We start from the raw sequence: 18,410 nt of genomic DNA, 5'->3' as shown, positions 1-18,410 counted from the left end.
GAATTCGTAACAGAAGTATCGAAAGGTGGGTGCAGCAAGGTGCGAAGGGTGCATCGTCGTCGTCGTCGCGCGCGCTGCAGGGGATCGTCCGTCCGCAGAACCATAGCGAACGCTCGGACCTCACCATCACGTGCGAAACATGAATCCTTGGCGATGAATATGTGGACAAACATATCAATCGAATCCAGGAAACATTCGCATACAAGTAAAGTATATGAGTTTCTGCGCGAATCCCAAATATCGCTAGTAAAACCTGTCAAATGTATCCGTACTATAGTCCCAGCTACCACGCAGACCCCAATCACTCAGGGTATCAACTCGCGAACTCTGGTCCATTATTTTGCATAGATATGCTTCCTAGACCACGGCCGTTCAAGACGCTTTCGAGCTCTCGGCCGCCGTCTTCTCAAACTCTTTCTGCTTCTCAGCTTCCTTCATCTCCCGTACTTTCGCCAGCACGACCTCCCTGAAGATGGCGCCCTTTGCGAGTCTGCTGAGGCTCCGTTTACCTCCTGGTGCAGGGTTTTCTGACGTGGCGCCAGTTTGTGCCGGTTGGTGAGCATCTATAGCTTCCCCTGCAGCCTTATGGACATTGTCAGGAACGTCTGACTCTTCAGGTGTTTCGCCCTCTTCCTCTTCCTGCATTTTCAAAGCCTCGATGCGATTTGCAAGCTTGACAAGCTCGATACCACGCCTGAGCCGTGCTTTCGCAACGTATGCGCGGATCTCTGGCAGCAGATTGTGGTCAGAGGCAGTCTTGCCAGTCAACCAGACGTGTTGCAGTGCAGCCTGCGCATGGTTAATATTGTGTTGGTTTAAGAGAAATTGATAGCAACCTACCTCGCTAGTCGGTCTCTTACTGGGGTCGGGTTGCAGCAACTGTGTGATAAACTCCTTTGCATCTTTGCTCACATCCTTCCAGTATCGTTCGTGGAATATTACCCGGCCATTCTTGCACTCCTCAATCAGATCTGCCAGATTCTCAGATCGGAATGGCGAGTAGCCGCACAGCAATGTGTAGGTGATGACGCCCAGGGACCACATATCCACTGGCTTTCCGTGCCCCTTCTTCATCATCACCTCAGGTGCCGCGTACCCAAAGGAGCCAGCCATGGTCGTCAGGACCTCGTTCTTGGAATCGAGCATTTTGGCAATACCAAAGTCGGCCAGCACGAGTGAGGAATTAGGGTCTGGAGTGAGGTAGAGGAGGTTTTCAGGTTTGAGGTCTGCAAGAATCAGCATAGGCGCGTCGCAAATGGACAAATGAGCGCTACCTCTGTGAACGACATTGTTGTGGTGGAGGTAATTGACGGCATCGAGCACCTGCCGAATGGTCTCTGCTGCGTCCTTCTCTGTGAATTTTCCCTTTTCGCAGATTCGATCGAAAAGCTCGCCGCCTGTCGCCAGCTGAGTGACAATGTAGTATTTGTCCTGCAGAGATCGGGTCAGCGATAGGACTGCAGCCGTAATAGAAAGTGTATCTCCTACCCTGGACTCGAACCAATCGTGGAACTTGACAATGTGCGGGTGCTTCATCCTCTGCAGCATTTCCAGCTCATCGTACACCATCTGCTCATTTCCTCGCACGTTCTTCTTCAGGATGATCTTGACTGCTACCTTGCCCTCAGGGCAATCTGCTTCGCGCACGATTCCATAGGTCCCCGCACCTAGGGTCCTTCCGAATCGGTATCTTGACCTGCACTAGCTGTTCAGTTTGTTATCAGTCAGGGTATGTCGAAGGTCGAACCCACTTCCGATCGTAGGACTCTGGCTGTCCGTGCAGCTTGTTCAGCATTCCAGAGACTGCAATTGAATCAGCGCCAGTGCGTCCGCGCTATGCGAAGTACTCACAACTCATTTTGGCGGTTTCTCGCGACAATCAAAGTAGGCGCCCCCAAGGCTGAGGGTGAAGTAGCTGCCTTAGAGGCGAAGCACGCTGTCTTGGTGCGGGGTGGGGATAATGATATGAGGGGTAATCGAGCTGTGGCTTGACGCGTCGTATGGCCGAGAAGGTAACAACGGTGGGAGTTAAAGAGAAATGGTAGATGATCGTGTCTTGAAAGGAGAAAGAGATGTTGAGGCGTCGACAGTCAGCATTTGAGTGAGTTGTCCTCCTTCACATGGGGCTGGTGGAGCTAAAGGGGGGTCCGTTTGCGCCTTCTCGTGAGGCTGAGCTGCGAGGCAGACCAGCTGCGCCTTGCCTGATTGGCCAACATCCACCTGTCATGTTGTGTGCTACACAAGGTCAGAGAGGCAGAATCGTCATCGCATAAAAGCATAATCGATCTCGACAATACTGTGTAGACAACAATGCGTTGTCTCCGCTACGTCCAAAAAGAACCAAGTTGGCGGGACTTTTGAAAGCAAGTACATAAGTAGGGTTGGGTGGGGACTGGGGTGCTAGATTAGGCAACGTACTTGTGGCTCAACGGCGATCTGATGTCATGGTCTTTACAACTTCACCGTTACTAGTGACACTATATAAAACCTGATTTACCATCTTCACTCGTTTCGTTTTCCGCGCCATTCAGCTGCTCACGTCTCATAAAGCTGCGCGATTCTGTTTCATCCTCCAGGATTCAAAACATATTTCAATATGGCATCGACACAACTCCTCACTATTCTCACCGGTGTACTCGCCGTTATCGCTCTTGGAATTTACTTGTTCGGCATTCCTTCCGAGTGGAAACGCGAGCTCGAGAGGCAGGCTTTGAAAGCAATGGGCGAGAACAAGATGTCGTACGTTGCGAAAGGTAGGGCTGGTCCTAGATCACCCCGTTTCTTGATATGATCGCTTACGTTCGACAGACCAGGTCAACAGAATTCCCGACTCCGACCAGAAGAATATCCAGGACGTCAAGGGAGGAGTTGGAAATGTCGTCGGAGGCGTCACCAACAACCCTCTCGGGGAAGCCACAGGCGAGGCTGCAGATAGCCTGACCAGTCCGCTCACAGGTCGTTGATTGCTTCTGATTTTGGCACACCAAGTGCAGTTGGGGGTTCGGATTATTGGACGACGAAGCCTTCGTAGTCCGACTGCGTATAGCGGCACTTGAATAGAGGACTCCGGTCCAGCTGGTCGGACGATTGCGTTTTTCCGTGTTCTTCGTCGGCCTCTATGTTGTCTGAGCCTCGCTTTGCTGATCTTCTTGGTGTTTTCGGTTACGGGTCCTCCTCTGTTGATGTTGATATCGTTCCCTGCTCGCCCTTTTTGATCCTCTGGCTCTTAATATACGATATCCTGTCTCCTCAATACCAGAATCAATCGTCCGAGCATCTCTTTCGTCCAACTCGACGTACTTCACGCCAACCCACCCCCGGCCTCAACCCCCAGCACTCGCAACAACCCACCAAAACCCCTGCCACCCGACCACAATCCCCCAGAACACAACCATGAACCCCGTCTTCCTCGTCTTATGCTGGAAATAATGCTGTCCCACAAGCGCTCCCGGCCACCCCCCTGCCAACTCCAACATATGCAACGTCGTCTCTTTAACTCTCCACTCTAGATTCCTCGCCTGCATCTTGTCGTACCCGTAGAACAGAAACGTGACTCCACTGATCAAGCAGGTGTAAATGAGGGGAAGGAGTGATCCAGTGCGCAAGTACAACCGGAACAAACAGAAGGCGGAGCATAGGATGGAGATTAAGCCTGCGGCAGTTGAGAGGGTTAGGGGACGTTTGCGGCGAGGGGTGCGAGGAGCCATTGCCGCTTCTGGCGGTGCAATGATGTTGAAATAGAGTTTTCCTTCGTTCTAACTAGAACGACGGAGGAATGAACGATACCCGGGAATCTGATGTGGTGTTGACGCTTCGCGGACCCTGAGATTGCCGATATGCGGCTAGGTGTCGATCTTCCGATGGCGCTAACGGGATGGGGTTAGTGATTCTGTTCACTTCACTTCATCGCGAGGTGTAGAAGAGCATTCAGACATACCAGATAGATTGTCCAGTGATACAGAGGATCACTGTATTAGATGAATGTAGTTGGTATGTTATAGGTAAAAATATAGGTCCACCTCTTCTGCCAGTCGAAGTATGCTAACAGTAACAAGTAAAAAGGACGGAAAGGAAAGTATTAATCCTCCCCGCTGCAGAACGCTCTCGCATATTGGTCCCCGTCATATAGTCCGTTCCGCATCAAAGAACCAAGCCCAGGCCGTGTGGTCACTCCTCTGATCCACCCACACCTCCTCCATAAGCTCAGCAGCGCCATATCCTCACGATAACGACCTTCACTGCATCTTCTCCAATAACATCCATTCATGATCCATAACACGGCCTTTCTTACCGTGAGTATCTGCACAACAGGTGCATCTCCAGAGTCACAGAATATGTCCCCTCCACATCTCACTCTTTCTCCCCCTCCAACCCATCGATCCGACCCTGAAAGGCTCTCGCCTTCCCAGTCAACACAATCCTCACAGTACCATCTTGTATATTAACTTCCGTGTGCGTCTTATGAATGGCCTCCATGTTGAACCAGTCATCTGTGCGGACAACGATCCCGCCGTTCCCGAGCCAAGATTTCACCTCCGGTGTGAAGACGTTGTTGAGTTTGTACGAGGTTTCGGGGTTGAGTAGGTTTCCGATCGAACCCGGCATTGTTTGATAGTCAATGGGAGGAATACTGTAGTGTGACAGGTACTCCATGGCAGGAGCAGATTGACTGCGGTATGTCGTCATGGCTTGACCATACACCGCATCTGCGGTTGGGTCTTCTATCATTGGCGTAGTGGAAGGGGGAGCGCTGAATCGGCGCTGGTAAATCATAGCACGGCTGGGCTGGTTGTAGTTCATTGGAAAGGCTTGATTGCCCTGGAAATATTCGGCCATGTAGGAAGGTATTCCCGATACTTGCGAGAAGGCCACGGGTTGCTGAAGAAGGAGACGCTGATTACGAGGACTCTCAAGTCCTGGACCTAGCGGGCCGAGGAAGAAACGTGGGCTATGCCGCAGGATCTCATGCTGCGGTGTACATGGCGAGGTCTGAAATGGCACTCTGAGCGGGTTACCATAACGGTTCGCAACTCTATGCGAGGCGTTCGGAGGCATCTTCGATACGAACTTAGCAGGCGACTCGGCAGCGCCGGCGCGAGTCTTCGCAGCAGGCTGCTTCTTCTTGGTGATTTTGTACGGCCGCTTCACTGGGTTCGACTCATTCGTCACGCCATAGGGCATTCCGGTTAGTCGCACGGCTTCCTCCGGTGTCGCATCGATCGGTATCTTGACATGGTAGGGACGCGGCCGAGTTCTATCCCAAGGTCTAATAGTCGGAATTACCGCGCCGGACCCGTTGGTAGGTGGAGCTGCTAGAGCCTCCGGGTCAGTGCTCAGTGTCTGTAGCCAGGATGCGACGAACGAGTATTGAAGTGACGGCTTACTATTGTGAGCTGATGGCGTTCCGTGGCGAGACTGCATTTCGGTATGTATGTTACGGAGTTAATAATGCCCGTGAGAGTATGCAATCAATACGAAGCGGCGGTTGGTTGCAGGTTGAGGTGGTTGAGGCGGTTGAGCCGGAGGGCGAGGGTGAGGCAACCACCGTGTTCATGTAGGTAAAACGGTAAAAAAACAGAGGACAAGGCAGAAGAGGCTCATGTACGATCACGCGTCTGAGCGATGAATGTTAAGGGTCCGCCTTCACCGCTGGTCGGCGTACCAGACCTTTCACCGGGCACTGACACAAATCGCTCAGTCACCCACAACAACAAAACAAAACACGCTACGTCATCGCCGCGCTGCCGGGCACCCTCATCACCACCGTTGATACCTCAAGTAACCCTCATATCTGCGAAATACTTCTTATTGCCCTATATAAACAGCAAACTTTTTCCATTCTATCGGGGTAAAATCGAGCTCGAGAGTGGTGTGGTCTATTCCCATACAATTCGCACGGACGACGACCACATTTACAAGGACCGGGTTCGTTCGATTCCCACGAGGTGCTGTGCGTCACCTCATTTGTAGAAAAAAACCCTGGGACGCTGAGGTTTTCTGCGGGCCGGGCCCGGCCCGTAGTTTTTTGCCATTTTGGCAGGCAGCGCCTATGCCTATGGAAATTTTTTTTTGGCTTTCCTTCTCCCCATGTAGGACCTCAAATAATGTGCGTGAGATATATAGTTAGTTGCTGCTTGAATTCGTCTGGTTTGAGTAGGTTAAGTTGTTCGGGCTGCGTCTTGAGCCTGGGCCATGCACCAGACGAGTGAGATAGGAGAAGCGCTTGCTAAAAGTGCTCTGCCTAGTGATTTGTACGTATATAAGAAAGCGATTAGGTAGAGTATAACTTGAACACGGTAGTTTTCGCAGTAAAAGCGGTCGTGGTGTCAATTACTGGTAGTAGTGAGTAACAAATGCACCCAAGGCAAACATACCTTACCCCCATCCACAAAGCAGCACCTAGCCATGAAACCAAGTCAAGCAGAAGCCAAATCCCTCTGTCGACATCTCCTCCACTACACCCAACCAGATCCACCGATCACCGTCCCTCCTCCCTCCTCCATCTCTCTTCCTCCCTTCTCCAGCTCTCTTCCTCCCTCCTCCATCTCTCCTCCTCCCTCCTCCTCTCCTCCTCCCTCCTCGCCATTTCCAACCTCCCAGCAACTATCCTCTCCACCATCCGCAACTCAGCTTCCCGCCTCTCCGCCGTCACCACAGCCTCATTCCGCCGGGAGTCGCGATTTCGCGTCCCTGTATGCGGACCTGAACCCCCTCCAATGCGTGGATACTCCCTAGCGTTTCCGGAGCTTTGATGTCTTTCTCGCTGCGTATGCTGTGTGTATGTTGGATCTTGCTGCTGCTGCTGCTGTTGATGTTGGTATTGACGTTGCTGCCGTTGATCCCGCTCATCATGACCTGGATCAAATGGAAAGCCTTCAAGAACACGAACATTCCGACCGCGAATGAAGTTCCAGAAATCCTTCAAGGCATCGCCGTGCCTACCCATGCTTACCCTGCCCGGAAAAAAGGTTTCCTGTAAAAGTATGTGTCTCTTAAGTCCCGGCTGCTGTTAATCAAGGCAATGTATTTGCGAACTCTGCTTCTACCATAGGGTAGAGAAAGGAGCAGGGGATACGGCAGCAGAAGATTTTATACCACGCACGTAGACACTTCGAGACGTGACGGTCTACAGCACACATGTTGGACACTAGACGTGACAGCATCATATGGGGGGCGTCGCGCGGTTTGTTGTCACTGACTGCGTGTTGGAGGGGATGCACGTGGGTACTACGCATGTGTGGTAGCAACCAAGACGCTGAATTGCTCTGGCGCAAGACTAGGACGAGAAATTGAGGATGTTGAGGTGTATGTATTTAAGTACGTGGTGGCTTATATCCAAAACCAGAGGGGCGGCGTTGGCAAGATCGTTGCGGCGAAGACATAGGACGTACGTACTGTGGCAGTATGCCTACAAACGCCGCTCGATTGCATGCGTATAGTGCGACAGAGACTGCCACTCGTCACATACAAATTCTACATTGCCATGGACTTGAGTATCCCACACACGTATCCCACAGCAGATCAAACCACCTTCCACATCACGGCCCTGTACACCCTCCCCCGGGCAAACGCACGCACAGAAACAAAGCTGAGCGAACTTGATATCAGCATCTTACGCGATTCCAATACACCCCCACCTACTTCCCCTCCTCCGTCCTCCCAAACCCCCTAAACCCAACATCCCTCCTAAAGAACTTGCCAATATTCTTCAAATTCTCATTCAAATTCCCCCTCTCCTGTCCGGCCTCCGCAACCTGTGCCCCCGGCGCCGGGCTCCCAAACCGATCAACACCATCCCTCGCCGCATTCATAAGCGCGTTTCCAAAGCCCGCGGGATCAAATCGCCCACTACCCAGACTAGGCGTCCCGCCCATGGCACTGGCTGCGATGCTCGTGCCGATATGCGCGGATTGTACTTGCAAAGGAGTCAGCAGCGGGCTGTTTTGTACCAGGTTCTCGTGATTCGGGGAGGCGCGGAAGGCGGCGAAGAGATCGAGGAGGTGGCCTTGTTCGGCTTTGCGGATGCCCTTGAGGTCGAGGATTTTGCGGAAATTGGTATCGGATTTGTCGGCGATGTGGATGAGGTACGCTTGGACGAGGGCTTCGGGAGGTGAGGGCCGGACTTGGAGGGTTTTTAGGAGGGGATCTATCTTGCTCATCGACTGATTTACGCGTTTCACGAAGCTGGGATTCATTAGCACGGATCGTATGGAAGAGGTTGAAACAGAAGGAAATTTACCTTGCTGGTGGAGCGGTACCCGGCTCTTCATTCAACACAGGTAACTCGGTGAAGCCTTTCTTCAACACATAGGAATCCAGGAGCATCTGTTCCGCACCAACTTCGGAGATGGGCTTGCTCTGGACGATGTTTGCAACATACGTCGTGGCCAATATATCCACCAAGTTATCGCAGAACGCTCTTGCGTATTGCTGCTTGTGTAGGTATTTGAGCACTTCTGCAGAACCTTCCTTGACGTGGTGCAGCAGCTCGGTCACGTAAGTGCTATGATCACCAACATTCTCCAGTTTGCTCCACGGTGTATTGCGCATCTCTCTCCAACTGGGCTCGCACGCAAGCTCAACCTTCCTCACGAGCACCCGCACGGTAGCACTGGCGATTCCCATAAATGCATCGGCTTGGCTTTGCAAATCGACCTTTTCGCGAAGGTCATCGTCAATGCGGCTTCTGATCTTGTCTTCCAACTGATTGCAGGTTTGGTAACAATAATCAGCCGTGTTGAGGATAAGAACGGCATCTTCCACAGATGGTCCTTGTGGCCCAGGCTTCTCGCTGAGGAAGTAATACAGAACCTGTTGGCCATATTGATCGAGATACTTGGCAAAAGTACGAGAAAGTTCCAGTAACCTGGTCCCTGTTGATAGTTTGGCACATTGTGCGAGAGTAAGACGGTAAAAGTGAAACAATTCCGTGGAAGACGGGATGACGGCTTGTGCGGAGAACTCCTCTTCTGCATTGCGGAGTGGCTGTTGGCGATATTTGGGAATAAGAGTAGCCAATTGCCTAACTTGGTTAGCACGGTTCGTTCATGCAGCCATATCACACCACATACTTGTCTTGCGACTCCACCCATAGGCTCATATACGGCTCAAACGCCTCGGAGATCGCTTGATTAAAACCTTGAGGTCGATCTTCCTTACTTGCCATTGTATCCAGCGAAGACCGTGGCTATGTCGCGTGAGCAAGCCGCCAGGGCGCGGAGTATGGATAAAACTCACCTCGGTGGAAAAGCGGCGCTCAAGGCTGTGCTCAAAATTGAGTGTTTCTTGCAGACACGAGAGGAGGAGATCCACATCCAAGGTCTGGCCATCGCCTCTACGCATATACCGCTGCAAGATTGCCTTGAAATCGTCCCGTGTGCCTTCACAGAATGAGTTGGCAAGCATCTCGTTTACCCTCCAATGAGAGGGGAAAATAGCGGCATGTTCCAGGTCGTATGTCTTCATCATTCGATTGAACCAAGAATATCTTCTTGATATATTGTCCAGAGAAGCAGCCTACTGTAGTCAGTGACGACGTTATAGTGTTCACAGAAAGCGGGGTATCACCTCGTCATTCCCACGAAACACTTGTCTGTATTCGCGCAGCTGGGTGTTGCAATACCAGTTGACAAGGCGAATCCTTGCATGATCCCCTAGCGCATCCATAACCAAGCATGCTTCTGTCAACATGGCCTTGCGCTGGGCGACTTCATCTTTCGCAAAGGCGACCTCGAAATCCTCACATATCTGTTCCAGAAGCTCGCTCTGCAAGTCGGCAACGTTGCGGCTCAGGGTTGCGATTTGGTCTATTGACCGATAGCTCTTGAAATGTGCCACGAGTTGGACGACAGCCTGCAGCAGCTGAGCGCATTCTCGGTATTGACGAGATTTGCTCAAGCTCCGTAGCTGCTCATATGCCGTTGTCAGCATTTGCAAACGCTTCAATGCGGTCATTGACAGTGTCAAGTTGCGCTTCGTGTTGTCCAAACGCTTGATATCGGCGGTCATATCTGTGATGGTTCGTTCCGTCTGTAGGGCCCGCGATCGCACGCTTTCGATCTTGCTGAACAGGTCGGCGAGCTCTGCCTTCGCGGCTTGTATTCTAGCAACGCTATCTGCGTCTGAGGCCGCCTGCGCCGCAACAAAGGCGGCGATGTCCTCATCCAGATCATCTTGATAGCTGCGGAGAGTCTCGGAGGTGGCTTGTATGGAGTCTAGGGCTGCAGGATGGGAAAATATAAGGTTCAAGTGATCGATAGGGTCATATTCATCTAACGCAGCCGTCAGTAGCTGTTACTATCCCGTAGCTGGGACCTGAACGGCGATCTCATACCGGAGTCGAGAGAGGGTGAAGCTGCAGGCATGAAGTCCAGTTAGGCCTGCATGGGCCCGGATGACGTGGTAGACCGCAGCTGACGTGCGAAAGGAAACCCCCAACAAGTAGGAAAGGCAGGGAGGTGTCGAAAATGCGGCGCTTGTCTGCTCGCTTTGCAATTATTGAAATATTGATTTGAGAAGACGTTCATGCTTTGCTGCGGTGGTGGCTGGTGCGGTGTTCCTCCTGCGAACGGACCAGGTAACCCCGGCAGAAATCAGTCAGGGGTCATCTCTCCCCGCAACGCCACAATTGCAACCAACCCCCACGTACGGAGTATCCCCATGCATCTTCATAAACTTTGACAATTTGAAAAAGTGTCCTCATGCCGGCGCAATAGAGTAATTTAACATGTCAAGCTGATTGGGGCTGAGATGCACTCAAATTGTTGCTCACTCAGGAATCTCGTATTCACCATGGCCCGTCATGCGAAGTATTGAGGAATCGATGACTACTAGATTTGAAGCACAAGTAGCTGGCACATGAGATCATAATCCGGAAACTGGATACAGACCTCACAGCTGCATTGACACAATGTTGCGAAACAGTGTGAAATCGAGCCATCGAATAAGAACATCCGTCCAACTGCTTCGCCACGACCCGTTTATGTCCGCTGCAGGAACGAAGTGAAGCGGTCTGTGAATCGTGCATAAGAAGCTTGCACTTCAGAAGCTAAATAGGTTGCATTTGAAGTAACGTTATATGCAATATTCTTCCCTCCCACTAGCTGTGTGGTGCAGTCCGTCCACGCTGAGTAATGGAGTATAATCCCAAACCGGCCTCTCGACTATTGCGGAAACAATCCCAAGAATCCATTGTAAACCAGGCTCCTGTCTTTCTGCGTATGAGCACTTGCATCGCCGGTGCCCGTCCAATAGAAGAGACCGCCGAGTCCATTGTGCCGCACATATCGTGCCTTCATCTGAACGGTCTGGGGATTGTCGTAGGTAATGAAGCCGCCGTCTTCTCCAATGCAGTAAGCCGCACCGACGTGCTCGTCGACCATCTCCTGTGAGCCCGGTCTAGGTAGGTCTTTGTATTCAAAGGTGCCTTCCTCTCCTGCACATCCTGAATAGGCGCAGCCCACACCCTGCGTGTTGAGAAAGGACCGACCGTAAGCCGGCACTCCCAATATAATCTTGTTTGCAGGGACGCCATGCCGGACCATGTAGGTAACGGCGGAATGACATGAGATAGCGGCCTCAGTACTATGCGGAATCTGAGGCGTGTAGAGCTGGGCCTGATGTCCGCACTTGGGTGTCCAGGGACCGGAGAAGTCATATGACATCAGGTTGACCATGTCCAGATAGTGCGCAGCATTGGCCAGATTGATATGTTGAAGGGCCCACTGACCAGCTGGAAGTGCAGCGGATAGCGTGTACTGGGGTCCCGGTAAGTAAGCTCGCAAAATCGCGAGCAGTGCGACAAAATCCCCTCCTTGACGTGAATCTGCGGGGTGTTCCCAATCAACTGCGAACATGATTAGCATAAAATTTGGTGATAGTGGGGGAAGGGCGCTGAGCCTACTGTCGATTCCGTCGATGCCGAACTGCTGGATGAGACCCAGAGCCGTTCGAGCAAAGGTCTCGCGGGAAGCTGGATTGCGAGCAACCTCAGCGAAAGTCTCGCTGCCTTTGCCCCCACCACCAACAGAGAGTACAACTCTGAGCTTGCTGTACTTCTGTTTGATTAGAGCGAAGGAGTTCAGACATCCGTTTGCCTCTGGAATGTCCCCTGAGCCAGGGACTTTGATCTGGGCATCGGCCCACTCATCGCTGAGCTGCGTTTGTTAGCCATCTCGCAAAAGCATAAACCCAGTGAGCTTTACGTAGACGGTGCCATCCGGCTTTACCCTGCCTAGAATTTAGTTGCAACTCTAGATCTCACTTCCTCCTCGATCAACTGCACTCACCAGGCAAAGGCGTAGAAGACGTGAGAGACGACGTCAAAATTGAGGGAAATGGGCGGCTGATCCCTGTACACACGCCAATTGGGATAGTAGACTGCGTTCCAATACATGCTTTCGAATGGTGTTGGGGAGGGAGCGTCGTCTCCATAGTATGCATATGGTGGGGGAGAAGTTCGGCTCATAACCGGTTGGTCTAAGCGTTATTGGCTGCGTTGGGGTGCTGCACCTAAGTCGGAATACGCAAGTGAAACTGCCGATTCGACTAATGGTAAAGGGAAGAACGAGGGAAATATAAAAGGCGGAGGTGTCAATAACGCAGAACGCAATTGCTGATGGACCAGGGGTAGCAGTGAATGGCGATGATGGGCTCGAGACATTCGGGTCACCCCATCTACTGCATGCCCTGCCACCCAGGATTGTACTACTGAGCAGTGCGCAAGGGGAAGTGTAAGGACGGCAGCTGCAGTCTCGCCGTATTTGAAATCGCAGGCCGCAATTCATGTGGCGGCCAGATGCGTGCCAGCGATACGTCCAAGGCGAACATCCGAAGCTAGTATCATGAAAGAGATTTCAAAAGCGGAAAGGGTCTCCAAGGACTTCAAGAGTATGTGGAGGCGGTACTCTCGGCCGGATCGTTTCGAGGCAGGGCGGACTAGTACGATACAAGCTTGGTATTCGTATAAAGAGATCCCTGGCACGCATAGTACTCAGGTGGGCAAGATTGATTGCCGTCACCGTTGTCGGCTCGCGTAATTCAGTCACCACAGCAGGTCCTCACGATCTGGGTGCCGCCGTGGTCGACACTAGTTGGAAACGTCAATGCAGGCCGTAGCTTGCTCTTACGATTGTAGAACCGAACCCTGGTACCAGGAGGTCATGCAACAGAACTGGCCTGTGAAGACACAGCATGGTTGCATGGTCAATGCGTAACGCAGACGGAAGAGGAACGCCATGCTCGAGCAGCAGTGCCAAACGATCCATCAGCGCCAGGTATAGGTAGATAGAGAGCTGAATCCATGGCCAGATGATTTGATTTTGCGCGGAACGCCATCTTGCGGGATACAGGTCAAAACCAGTCAAGTGTGATCGATGGCGCAGGCGGGAGAGCTTTCCGGCGCAGCACGGTAAAGGGTTGCCTCAAACGTATCTAGCGCAGCCGTCACGTCCACTACTACTGAATATCAGTAAATGAGAGAGTTCAGACCGAGAGTGTTCCAAGGTTGCTCCAGCCACGTGTGAAGGGTGATCGGTGAGGGACGGGATGGTTGCAATTGCTTGCAGCTGCGCATGCGGATGCTTTATGACAAACATCTGTCTTGGCGTGCACGGGCCATAGTCCTGCGGGTACGATAACCTCCAACAGCTTGAGCTCACCACCAACAAGCTGACGTCGGAATCTTCCGCACCCCCATCTTTCAGGAAATCGGTCAGTTCTTGCCGGAGAGCCGGCCAGCCATTCCAACACGAGCGTCGTGAAAGCTCCCGTCCCACTCGTTACCCGATACATATCCGCAACTGGAGACATTCTTTCGCCTCACCTATCATTTGAAGAGGAGTTTGATTCACGCGGGCGCAAGATGACAGCAGACGTGCAGGGCGCGGTGGGCGCTGGAACGCAGACTTCTCCCGACGCACCACACGCGCCGTATCAGTTCAACTTTAGCGACTTCCTGCGCCGCGAATATCGCTTCGGCCTCGATCCAAATCGTCCCGCGTGCAAGGCGTTTATGCAAGGCCACTGCCCTCTTGGTAGTAACTGTCCCGACAAGCACAATGTGTCCACATCCTACAACAAGTATGTCGCCCTACCATACATGCTATGACCACTCTCAAGTGCTAACTGCCTGTACACAGCCTTGTCTGCAAGCATTGGCTGCGTGGTCTTTGCAAGAAGGGCGAGACTTGCGAGTTCTTACATGAATACAATCTTCGCCGAATGCCCGAATGCTCTTACTACGCCCGCACCCTCACATGTTCCAACGGCGACGACTGTTTATATCTCCACATAGACCCTGAATCCAAGCGACCGGCCTGCCCTCACTATGACCGCGGATTCTGTCCTCTTGGGCCACATTGCGCCCTGAAACACAATAAGAAGGACAAGATATGTCCATTTTATCTGGCGGGCTTCTGTCCAGAGGGGAAGGCATGCAAGAATGGAGCCCACCCAAGGTTTCCTACCGACCTCAAGAAACCCGAAGTGCGTGTTGAGAAGACGAAGGAAGAACTTGAGCAGGAAAGATTGGAACGAGAGTTACAGCGTGAAAAAGAAGAAGAACAAGAGCGAGAGCGCGATGATCGCGGTATTCACTCTGGTGCTGCACACAAGTTCCGAGGCAACTGGGGTGATCGCAAGAAGAGGGGTGGCAGAAGACATCGCGGTCGCGGAGGCTTTTGAGGACCTGCGTACTCCCTCATGCGCTGCGGAGACCCTATCCCAAGTCCAAGATTTGACGGAAGAACAGCTGGCGGCAAAAATGCCGCTACACAAGCGAAGCAACTGCTTCTCAAGGAGTTGTTTTGCCATTCCCGAACGAGAACGGCGACCACTGCGCGCTTACTGTTTCAAGAAACAGATGCCTATCTTCTTAGAGCTTAGAGTGGTACCCGTTCGGTATTCCCCAACAAAGCGGCTTTCGGCCCGGTGGCCCTCCTCGCACAACAGTTGAAGCTACCTTGCTTAACTGAATAGTGACGGTGATCGTTCATCTTCGATAAGCCTACTTAACGAAGCATGCTATCGACTCCTGACGACCTCGTAAGCGTTGTCCTCCGCTTATCAATATTCCCAAGTCCGGTCCGGTCATCGCCACCTCCCAACCTCGAGCATGTGACACTGTCAGTGAGCTCCTAGGTATAACCGGCATTCATCATCTCGAAACTCGCTTTGAGCATCAAAGGTACCCTGCACCCATCCCGTCGTGGCACCTGTTTCCCGGAACACGTCCGCTCACTGCGCAGGAGTACGCGGTTTTCTCCTTCATTCGCACCCGTATGCTGGAACGGGGTGGAAAGGCATACCCTACTATAGTCGACGCTTCTGATATACTGAGCGCTTTTGTCACCCCAGGAGGGGACACATTTGTCCCTGTGCGTCTCAATCGATAATAATATGTCTATTATTATGATAATAAAGTTGGATATAGCTGTGACCTTTCGTGGTACCTGCAGCACCATGACATATATTTCTTGGGCCGAGATGGAAATCTTCTCGAATGAACCGCGTTGGATGGATCTCGTATGCATGCTGTATGATAGATGGATTTTTTCGAAATAGGTGTATCGGCAATGCAAACTCCCGTCCAGTCCCGTATTAACTTAGATCACGTGTTGTCATGCTCCCGAAGTCCCTACCTTATCCCATCGACTCTCGCCTTCATTGACACTGTCTTCGCTTTGAAAGGCATCATTTCTTTGATTGCAAGGTTTACTTCCATTTGTCCCACGGTCATACCTTCCTGGGCTGTCCTCCCCACGCCCTAACTAGATCAGGAGTGGCGCTGGGTGACAGCAAGGAATCCATGCTATGCGGTAGAGTTTAATTCAACGTCTTCAACGTCATCTTTCTTCCACTGTCTTCCCTAATGACTCCGTTTAACTGTGAAGGAACTCACCAAAAGTTGCCATGGCGTTGGAACTGGGAAATGGTTTATCTGTACGGTCCCGTACCTCTCGTACATTGCTGCTGAGGTGAGCTATTCAACTTCCCCGACGGTCCTCCAGTTTCTCGTTTGTGGTCGACAAATCACTGACTTCGCATCTGCATTGGTGAGCTGAATCGGTAGGGGGGCTGCGGTTCACTCTGGAATCTCACCGGCCAATCTTGCGCTCTCCAGAACACCACCAGGTACATGTGAGACCTAACACTTTGTTATGCTGTAAAGAGAGTTGCTAATAACTGGCAGTCTGTTCTTGTTGCCTCTGCTAGGCGCTACTCTGCTCTTTGCAGCTATTTCTAGTACCCACGCAAATTGATCGCTGCTAGAAATAGCAACGTTATATATATTGATTATAGCGTTATCTGCATCGATTCGCCTTTGTTAAAGTCCGGATGTCGTACAACACAAACGAGAGCTCTGAGAGGCAGCCGAGTTCCGTCACTTTCACACATTGTCGTCGCTTCCAGAGGAGGTATCAGTGAACGTTGACCGGAGAACGTCCTCTTCTATATTTGATTCTTACCACACCCCGCCGTGAAAGGGATACTGGATTCCAATCGCCACCATCCATCAGCCTTGATATATCAGCGGGTAAGCTACGCCACAACGGCAGCCCAGTTCTCCGGACTCAGCTTGAGTCACAACGGAGAATGCCAAACTGTGACGCTTGCGTTTTCATATCGTCCTCCGCGGCTATAGGCAAAGGACGATAGGTTCACGGTCAGGTGCAGATGTTTTCACCATGGAAGCCCAAAGCAGCAATCGGTGTTCGTATGCGAACCGGTGGGAGGGAGGGGTGTTCGCCCCCGCACGAAACTTCCAGGGATCAAATCAAAAAGATTTCCTGCAAGAGAGCAGCCACACCACGCCCGGCGAATGCGTAATCTTTTACGGACATTCCATCGAGGTTTTCACCCGTTTTCGGCCCGAGCCTGTGTTCGTTTCTCGAATTTGGAGACGAAACGGTGTGTTTCACAGTTTCCAAGCGCGGCTATTCTACTCACTGCCGTACCGCCGTTGCTTCCGAACCGGAGGCTTTGCAATTACTATTTAACTCTGGAGGGACGCTGGTGGAAAACTAAAGATCAACTTCGAAACCGCTCAAGTCCCCGGGCACAGTATATGTCTCATACTTTACCTCAGTACGAAGAAAAGCACCGCAATCGTGGCCAATGGCGAATTCCACTTACGGAACTCCGGCTTCGGACATGCCGCTAAACCCTGCTGATGAGCCCGAGTTCTACGAGAAAGGTTATCCTTCGCTCGCGTACTTTTTCTCCAACAATCCTCGTTATCTTCATTTGCGACGATTCTCCGGTCTATCAATCCGCCTTCTGCTATATCGCCAGTGCGAGCTTGTTCATCTTGAGAAGCAACTGCTGGGGATGGACAAATCCAATATTTCAAGCATCGAAGGAAGGAGATCTAGATACCATATCGACTATGCTGCCACACTCACAGATCCACATGGTAGCAAGTTCCGCAATTTGGTAACGGATATAAGAAATAGATTGAAAGAGTATGGTACGTTGATGTCATACGCTTCGAGTTTCACTTCAACTAAGTTGAGCACAGAAGAAGATCTCATCCGATTCGAGAAACTGGGCCTCAAAGGTTTTGATATGGCCAAAGTCAAAGTCGTACAGGATTGGCTTGATCATCCCGAACTCGGCGCCTTGATACTGGATGGACAAGATCGGGACATTTGGGGGACTGGTGCGAAACCGGATGGTCATGCGCTTGACATCATCCAGGTTGTAAAGGAGTCGGAATCGAGTCCGGCAAGCAAGTATCTGCAAGATGGCCTTTCTCGCTGGTCATCTTGGACAGGGAAGTGGCTAACATTGTTTTCCACCTGGCAAATGAAGAAACCAGACAAACACAATTGGCACATTCAAAGTCGGTCGTCATTCCAAGGACTCTCGCTCACCATCGGATCTGTGCTCACCTCCGTGCTTGTTTATGGCGCGATTATTTCCCTGAATTTTGTTTCCGGAAAGGCGTTCAATATCGTCGTCGCCATTCTTGTTCCACTCCTGATATCACTCTGTGGGTTAGGCTTCGTCAACCAGAAATCCATTGCCACCTGGAGCATGCTTGGAACGTAGGTTTCCTCCTCTACCCTCTGCTGAGTATGTCTTCTCGCTAATATTCATATTTGAAAGTATCTGCGCAGTGCTGGTCACCCTGTCCGCGAACAATAACGAGAAGACACAATGCCAAACTTGTAGGACAGTCTGATTGTCCGGGTCTGTGTTACATAATCATCAAGGGGTTGGAAGTCGGCAGGAACCCCATGACTCGGACGCCGGAGAAACCCTCACCGGGGAGTGTGGGCCTGCCCAGTGGTCTGTTCGTTTCCTCTGTAAAGGATTGCTCCGTTGCACAAGGCATATTCGCGATATGTCCATTGCTTTGGTATTATGAGTGATTGGGCACATCGCTCGGGCCTTTGGCATCCCGGCGA

At 51.7% G+C, this 18,410-nt stretch overlaps 9 protein-coding genes across 9 annotated transcripts; 3 read left to right on the top strand and 6 right to left on the bottom strand.

Moving 5' to 3' along the window:
* Window positions 1-372: 372 nt before the first annotated feature.
* On the bottom strand, window positions 373-1,858 carry EI97DRAFT_454417 (calmodulin dependent protein kinase; the record flags this gene model as incomplete). Its single annotated transcript, XM_033800541.1, has 6 exons — window positions 373-789; window positions 841-1,226; window positions 1,275-1,431; window positions 1,489-1,696; window positions 1,752-1,803; window positions 1,852-1,858. The coding sequence occupies 6 exons, from the start codon at window positions 1,856-1,858 to the stop codon at window positions 373-375; spliced, it is 1,227 nt and encodes a 408-aa protein (XP_033658743.1).
* Window positions 1,859-2,596: 738 nt separating this feature from the next.
* EI97DRAFT_367724 (uncharacterized protein) lies at window positions 2,597-2,963 on the top strand (the record flags this gene model as incomplete). The annotated part of the gene is made up of 2 exons (XM_033795104.1): window positions 2,597-2,753; window positions 2,809-2,963. 2 exons carry the CDS (start codon window positions 2,597-2,599, stop codon window positions 2,961-2,963), a joined length of 312 nt encoding a protein of 103 aa, XP_033658742.1.
* Window positions 2,964-3,293: 330 nt separating this feature from the next.
* On the bottom strand, window positions 3,294-3,805 carry EI97DRAFT_22785 (DUF1294-domain-containing protein). Its single transcript, XM_033793922.1, has one exon. The coding sequence runs from the start codon at window positions 3,705-3,707 to the stop codon at window positions 3,324-3,326; it is 384 nt and encodes a 127-aa protein (XP_033658741.1). The 5' UTR covers window positions 3,708-3,805; the 3' UTR covers window positions 3,294-3,323.
* A 545-nt stretch (window positions 3,806-4,350) lies between these two features.
* On the bottom strand, window positions 4,351-5,421 carry EI97DRAFT_438594 (uncharacterized protein; the record flags this gene model as incomplete). Its single annotated transcript, XM_033799508.1, has 1 exon — window positions 4,351-5,421. The coding sequence occupies one exon, from the start codon at window positions 5,419-5,421 to the stop codon at window positions 4,351-4,353; it is 1,071 nt and encodes a 356-aa protein (XP_033658740.1).
* A 1,057-nt stretch (window positions 5,422-6,478) lies between these two features.
* On the bottom strand, window positions 6,479-6,946 carry EI97DRAFT_454413 (uncharacterized protein; the record flags this gene model as incomplete). The annotated part of the gene is made up of 1 exon (XM_033800540.1): window positions 6,479-6,946. One exon carries the CDS (start codon window positions 6,944-6,946, stop codon window positions 6,479-6,481), a length of 468 nt encoding a protein of 155 aa, XP_033658739.1.
* Window positions 6,947-7,297: 351 nt separating this feature from the next.
* On the bottom strand, window positions 7,298-10,538 carry EI97DRAFT_409817 (uncharacterized protein). The gene is made up of 6 exons (XM_033796681.1): window positions 10,334-10,538; window positions 9,568-10,271; window positions 9,238-9,516; window positions 9,072-9,187; window positions 8,240-9,022; window positions 7,298-8,184 (listed from the first exon to the last, which is right to left on the bottom strand). The coding sequence occupies exons 1-6, from the start codon at window positions 10,362-10,364 to the stop codon at window positions 7,638-7,640; spliced, it is 2,460 nt and encodes an 819-aa protein (XP_033658738.1). The 5' UTR covers window positions 10,365-10,538; the 3' UTR covers window positions 7,298-7,637.
* Window positions 10,539-11,057: 519 nt separating this feature from the next.
* Window positions 11,058-12,654, bottom strand: EI97DRAFT_22711 (chitinase 1 precursor). The gene is made up of 4 exons (XM_033793911.1): window positions 12,288-12,654; window positions 12,204-12,228; window positions 11,903-12,155; window positions 11,058-11,845 (listed from the first exon to the last, which is right to left on the bottom strand). The coding sequence occupies exons 1-4, from the start codon at window positions 12,464-12,466 to the stop codon at window positions 11,163-11,165; spliced, it is 1,140 nt and encodes a 379-aa protein (XP_033658737.1). The 5' UTR covers window positions 12,467-12,654; the 3' UTR covers window positions 11,058-11,162.
* Window positions 12,655-13,728: 1,074 nt separating this feature from the next.
* EI97DRAFT_22717 (uncharacterized protein) lies at window positions 13,729-14,930 on the top strand. Its single transcript, XM_033793912.1, has 2 exons — window positions 13,729-14,079; window positions 14,139-14,930. The coding sequence occupies exons 1-2, from the start codon at window positions 13,862-13,864 to the stop codon at window positions 14,680-14,682; spliced, it is 762 nt and encodes a 253-aa protein (XP_033658736.1). The 5' UTR covers window positions 13,729-13,861; the 3' UTR covers window positions 14,683-14,930.
* A 2,185-nt stretch (window positions 14,931-17,115) lies between these two features.
* Window positions 17,116-18,051, top strand: EI97DRAFT_454409 (uncharacterized protein; the record flags this gene model as incomplete). The annotated part of the gene is made up of 2 exons (XM_033800539.1): window positions 17,116-17,467; window positions 17,519-18,051. The coding sequence occupies 2 exons, from the start codon at window positions 17,116-17,118 to the stop codon at window positions 18,049-18,051; spliced, it is 885 nt and encodes a 294-aa protein (XP_033658735.1).
* Window positions 18,052-18,410: the final 359 nt, after the last annotated feature.

The sequence above is a fragment of the Westerdykella ornata genome (assembly GCF_010094085.1).
Source record: "Westerdykella ornata strain CBS 379.55 unplaced genomic scaffold EI97scaffold_1, whole genome shotgun sequence".
In the NCBI taxonomy this organism is placed as follows: domain Eukaryota; kingdom Fungi; phylum Ascomycota; class Dothideomycetes; order Pleosporales; family Sporormiaceae; genus Westerdykella; species Westerdykella ornata.
Note: the sequence above shows the minus strand (reverse complement) of the source record. Positions and strands in the feature narration are given on the sequence as shown.

What these genes read in the sequence shown, in the direction of transcription:
- EI97DRAFT_22785 (XM_033793922.1), bottom strand. Translation starts at nt 3,707, where the DNA reads ATGGCTCCTCGCACCCCTCGCCGCAAACGTCCCCTAACCCTCTCAACT.
- EI97DRAFT_409817 (XM_033796681.1), bottom strand. Translation starts at nt 10,364, where the DNA reads ATGCCTGCAGCTTCACCCTCTCTCGACTCCG. An exon ending in AGCGCCGCTTTTCCACCGAG is followed by an intron (nt 9,188 to 9,237) that starts GTGAGTTTTATC and finishes CACGCGACATAG; the next exon opens with CCACGGTCTTCGCTGGATAC. An exon ending in TGGGTGGAGTCGCAAGACAA is followed by an intron (nt 9,023 to 9,071) that starts GTATGTGGTGTG and finishes TAACCAAGTTAG; the next exon opens with GCAATTGGCTACTCTTATTC.
- EI97DRAFT_22711 (XM_033793911.1), bottom strand. Translation starts at nt 12,466, where the DNA reads ATGAGCCGAACTTCTCCCCCACCATATGCATACTATGGAGACGACGCT. An exon ending in AGCCGGATGGCACCGTCTAC is followed by an intron (nt 12,156 to 12,203) that starts GTAAAGCTCACT and finishes TAACAAACGCAG; the next exon opens with CTCAGCGATGAGTGGGCCGA. An exon ending in CGGCATCGACGGAATCGACA is followed by an intron (nt 11,846 to 11,902) that starts GTAGGCTCAGCG and finishes TCATGTTCGCAG; the next exon opens with TTGATTGGGAACACCCCGCA.
- EI97DRAFT_22717 (XM_033793912.1), top strand. Translation starts at nt 13,862, where the DNA reads ATGACAGCAGACGTGCAGGGCGCGGTGGGCGCTGGAACGCAGACTTCT. An exon ending in GTGTCCACATCCTACAACAA is followed by an intron (nt 14,080 to 14,138) that starts GTATGTCGCCCT and finishes GCCTGTACACAG; the next exon opens with CCTTGTCTGCAAGCATTGGC.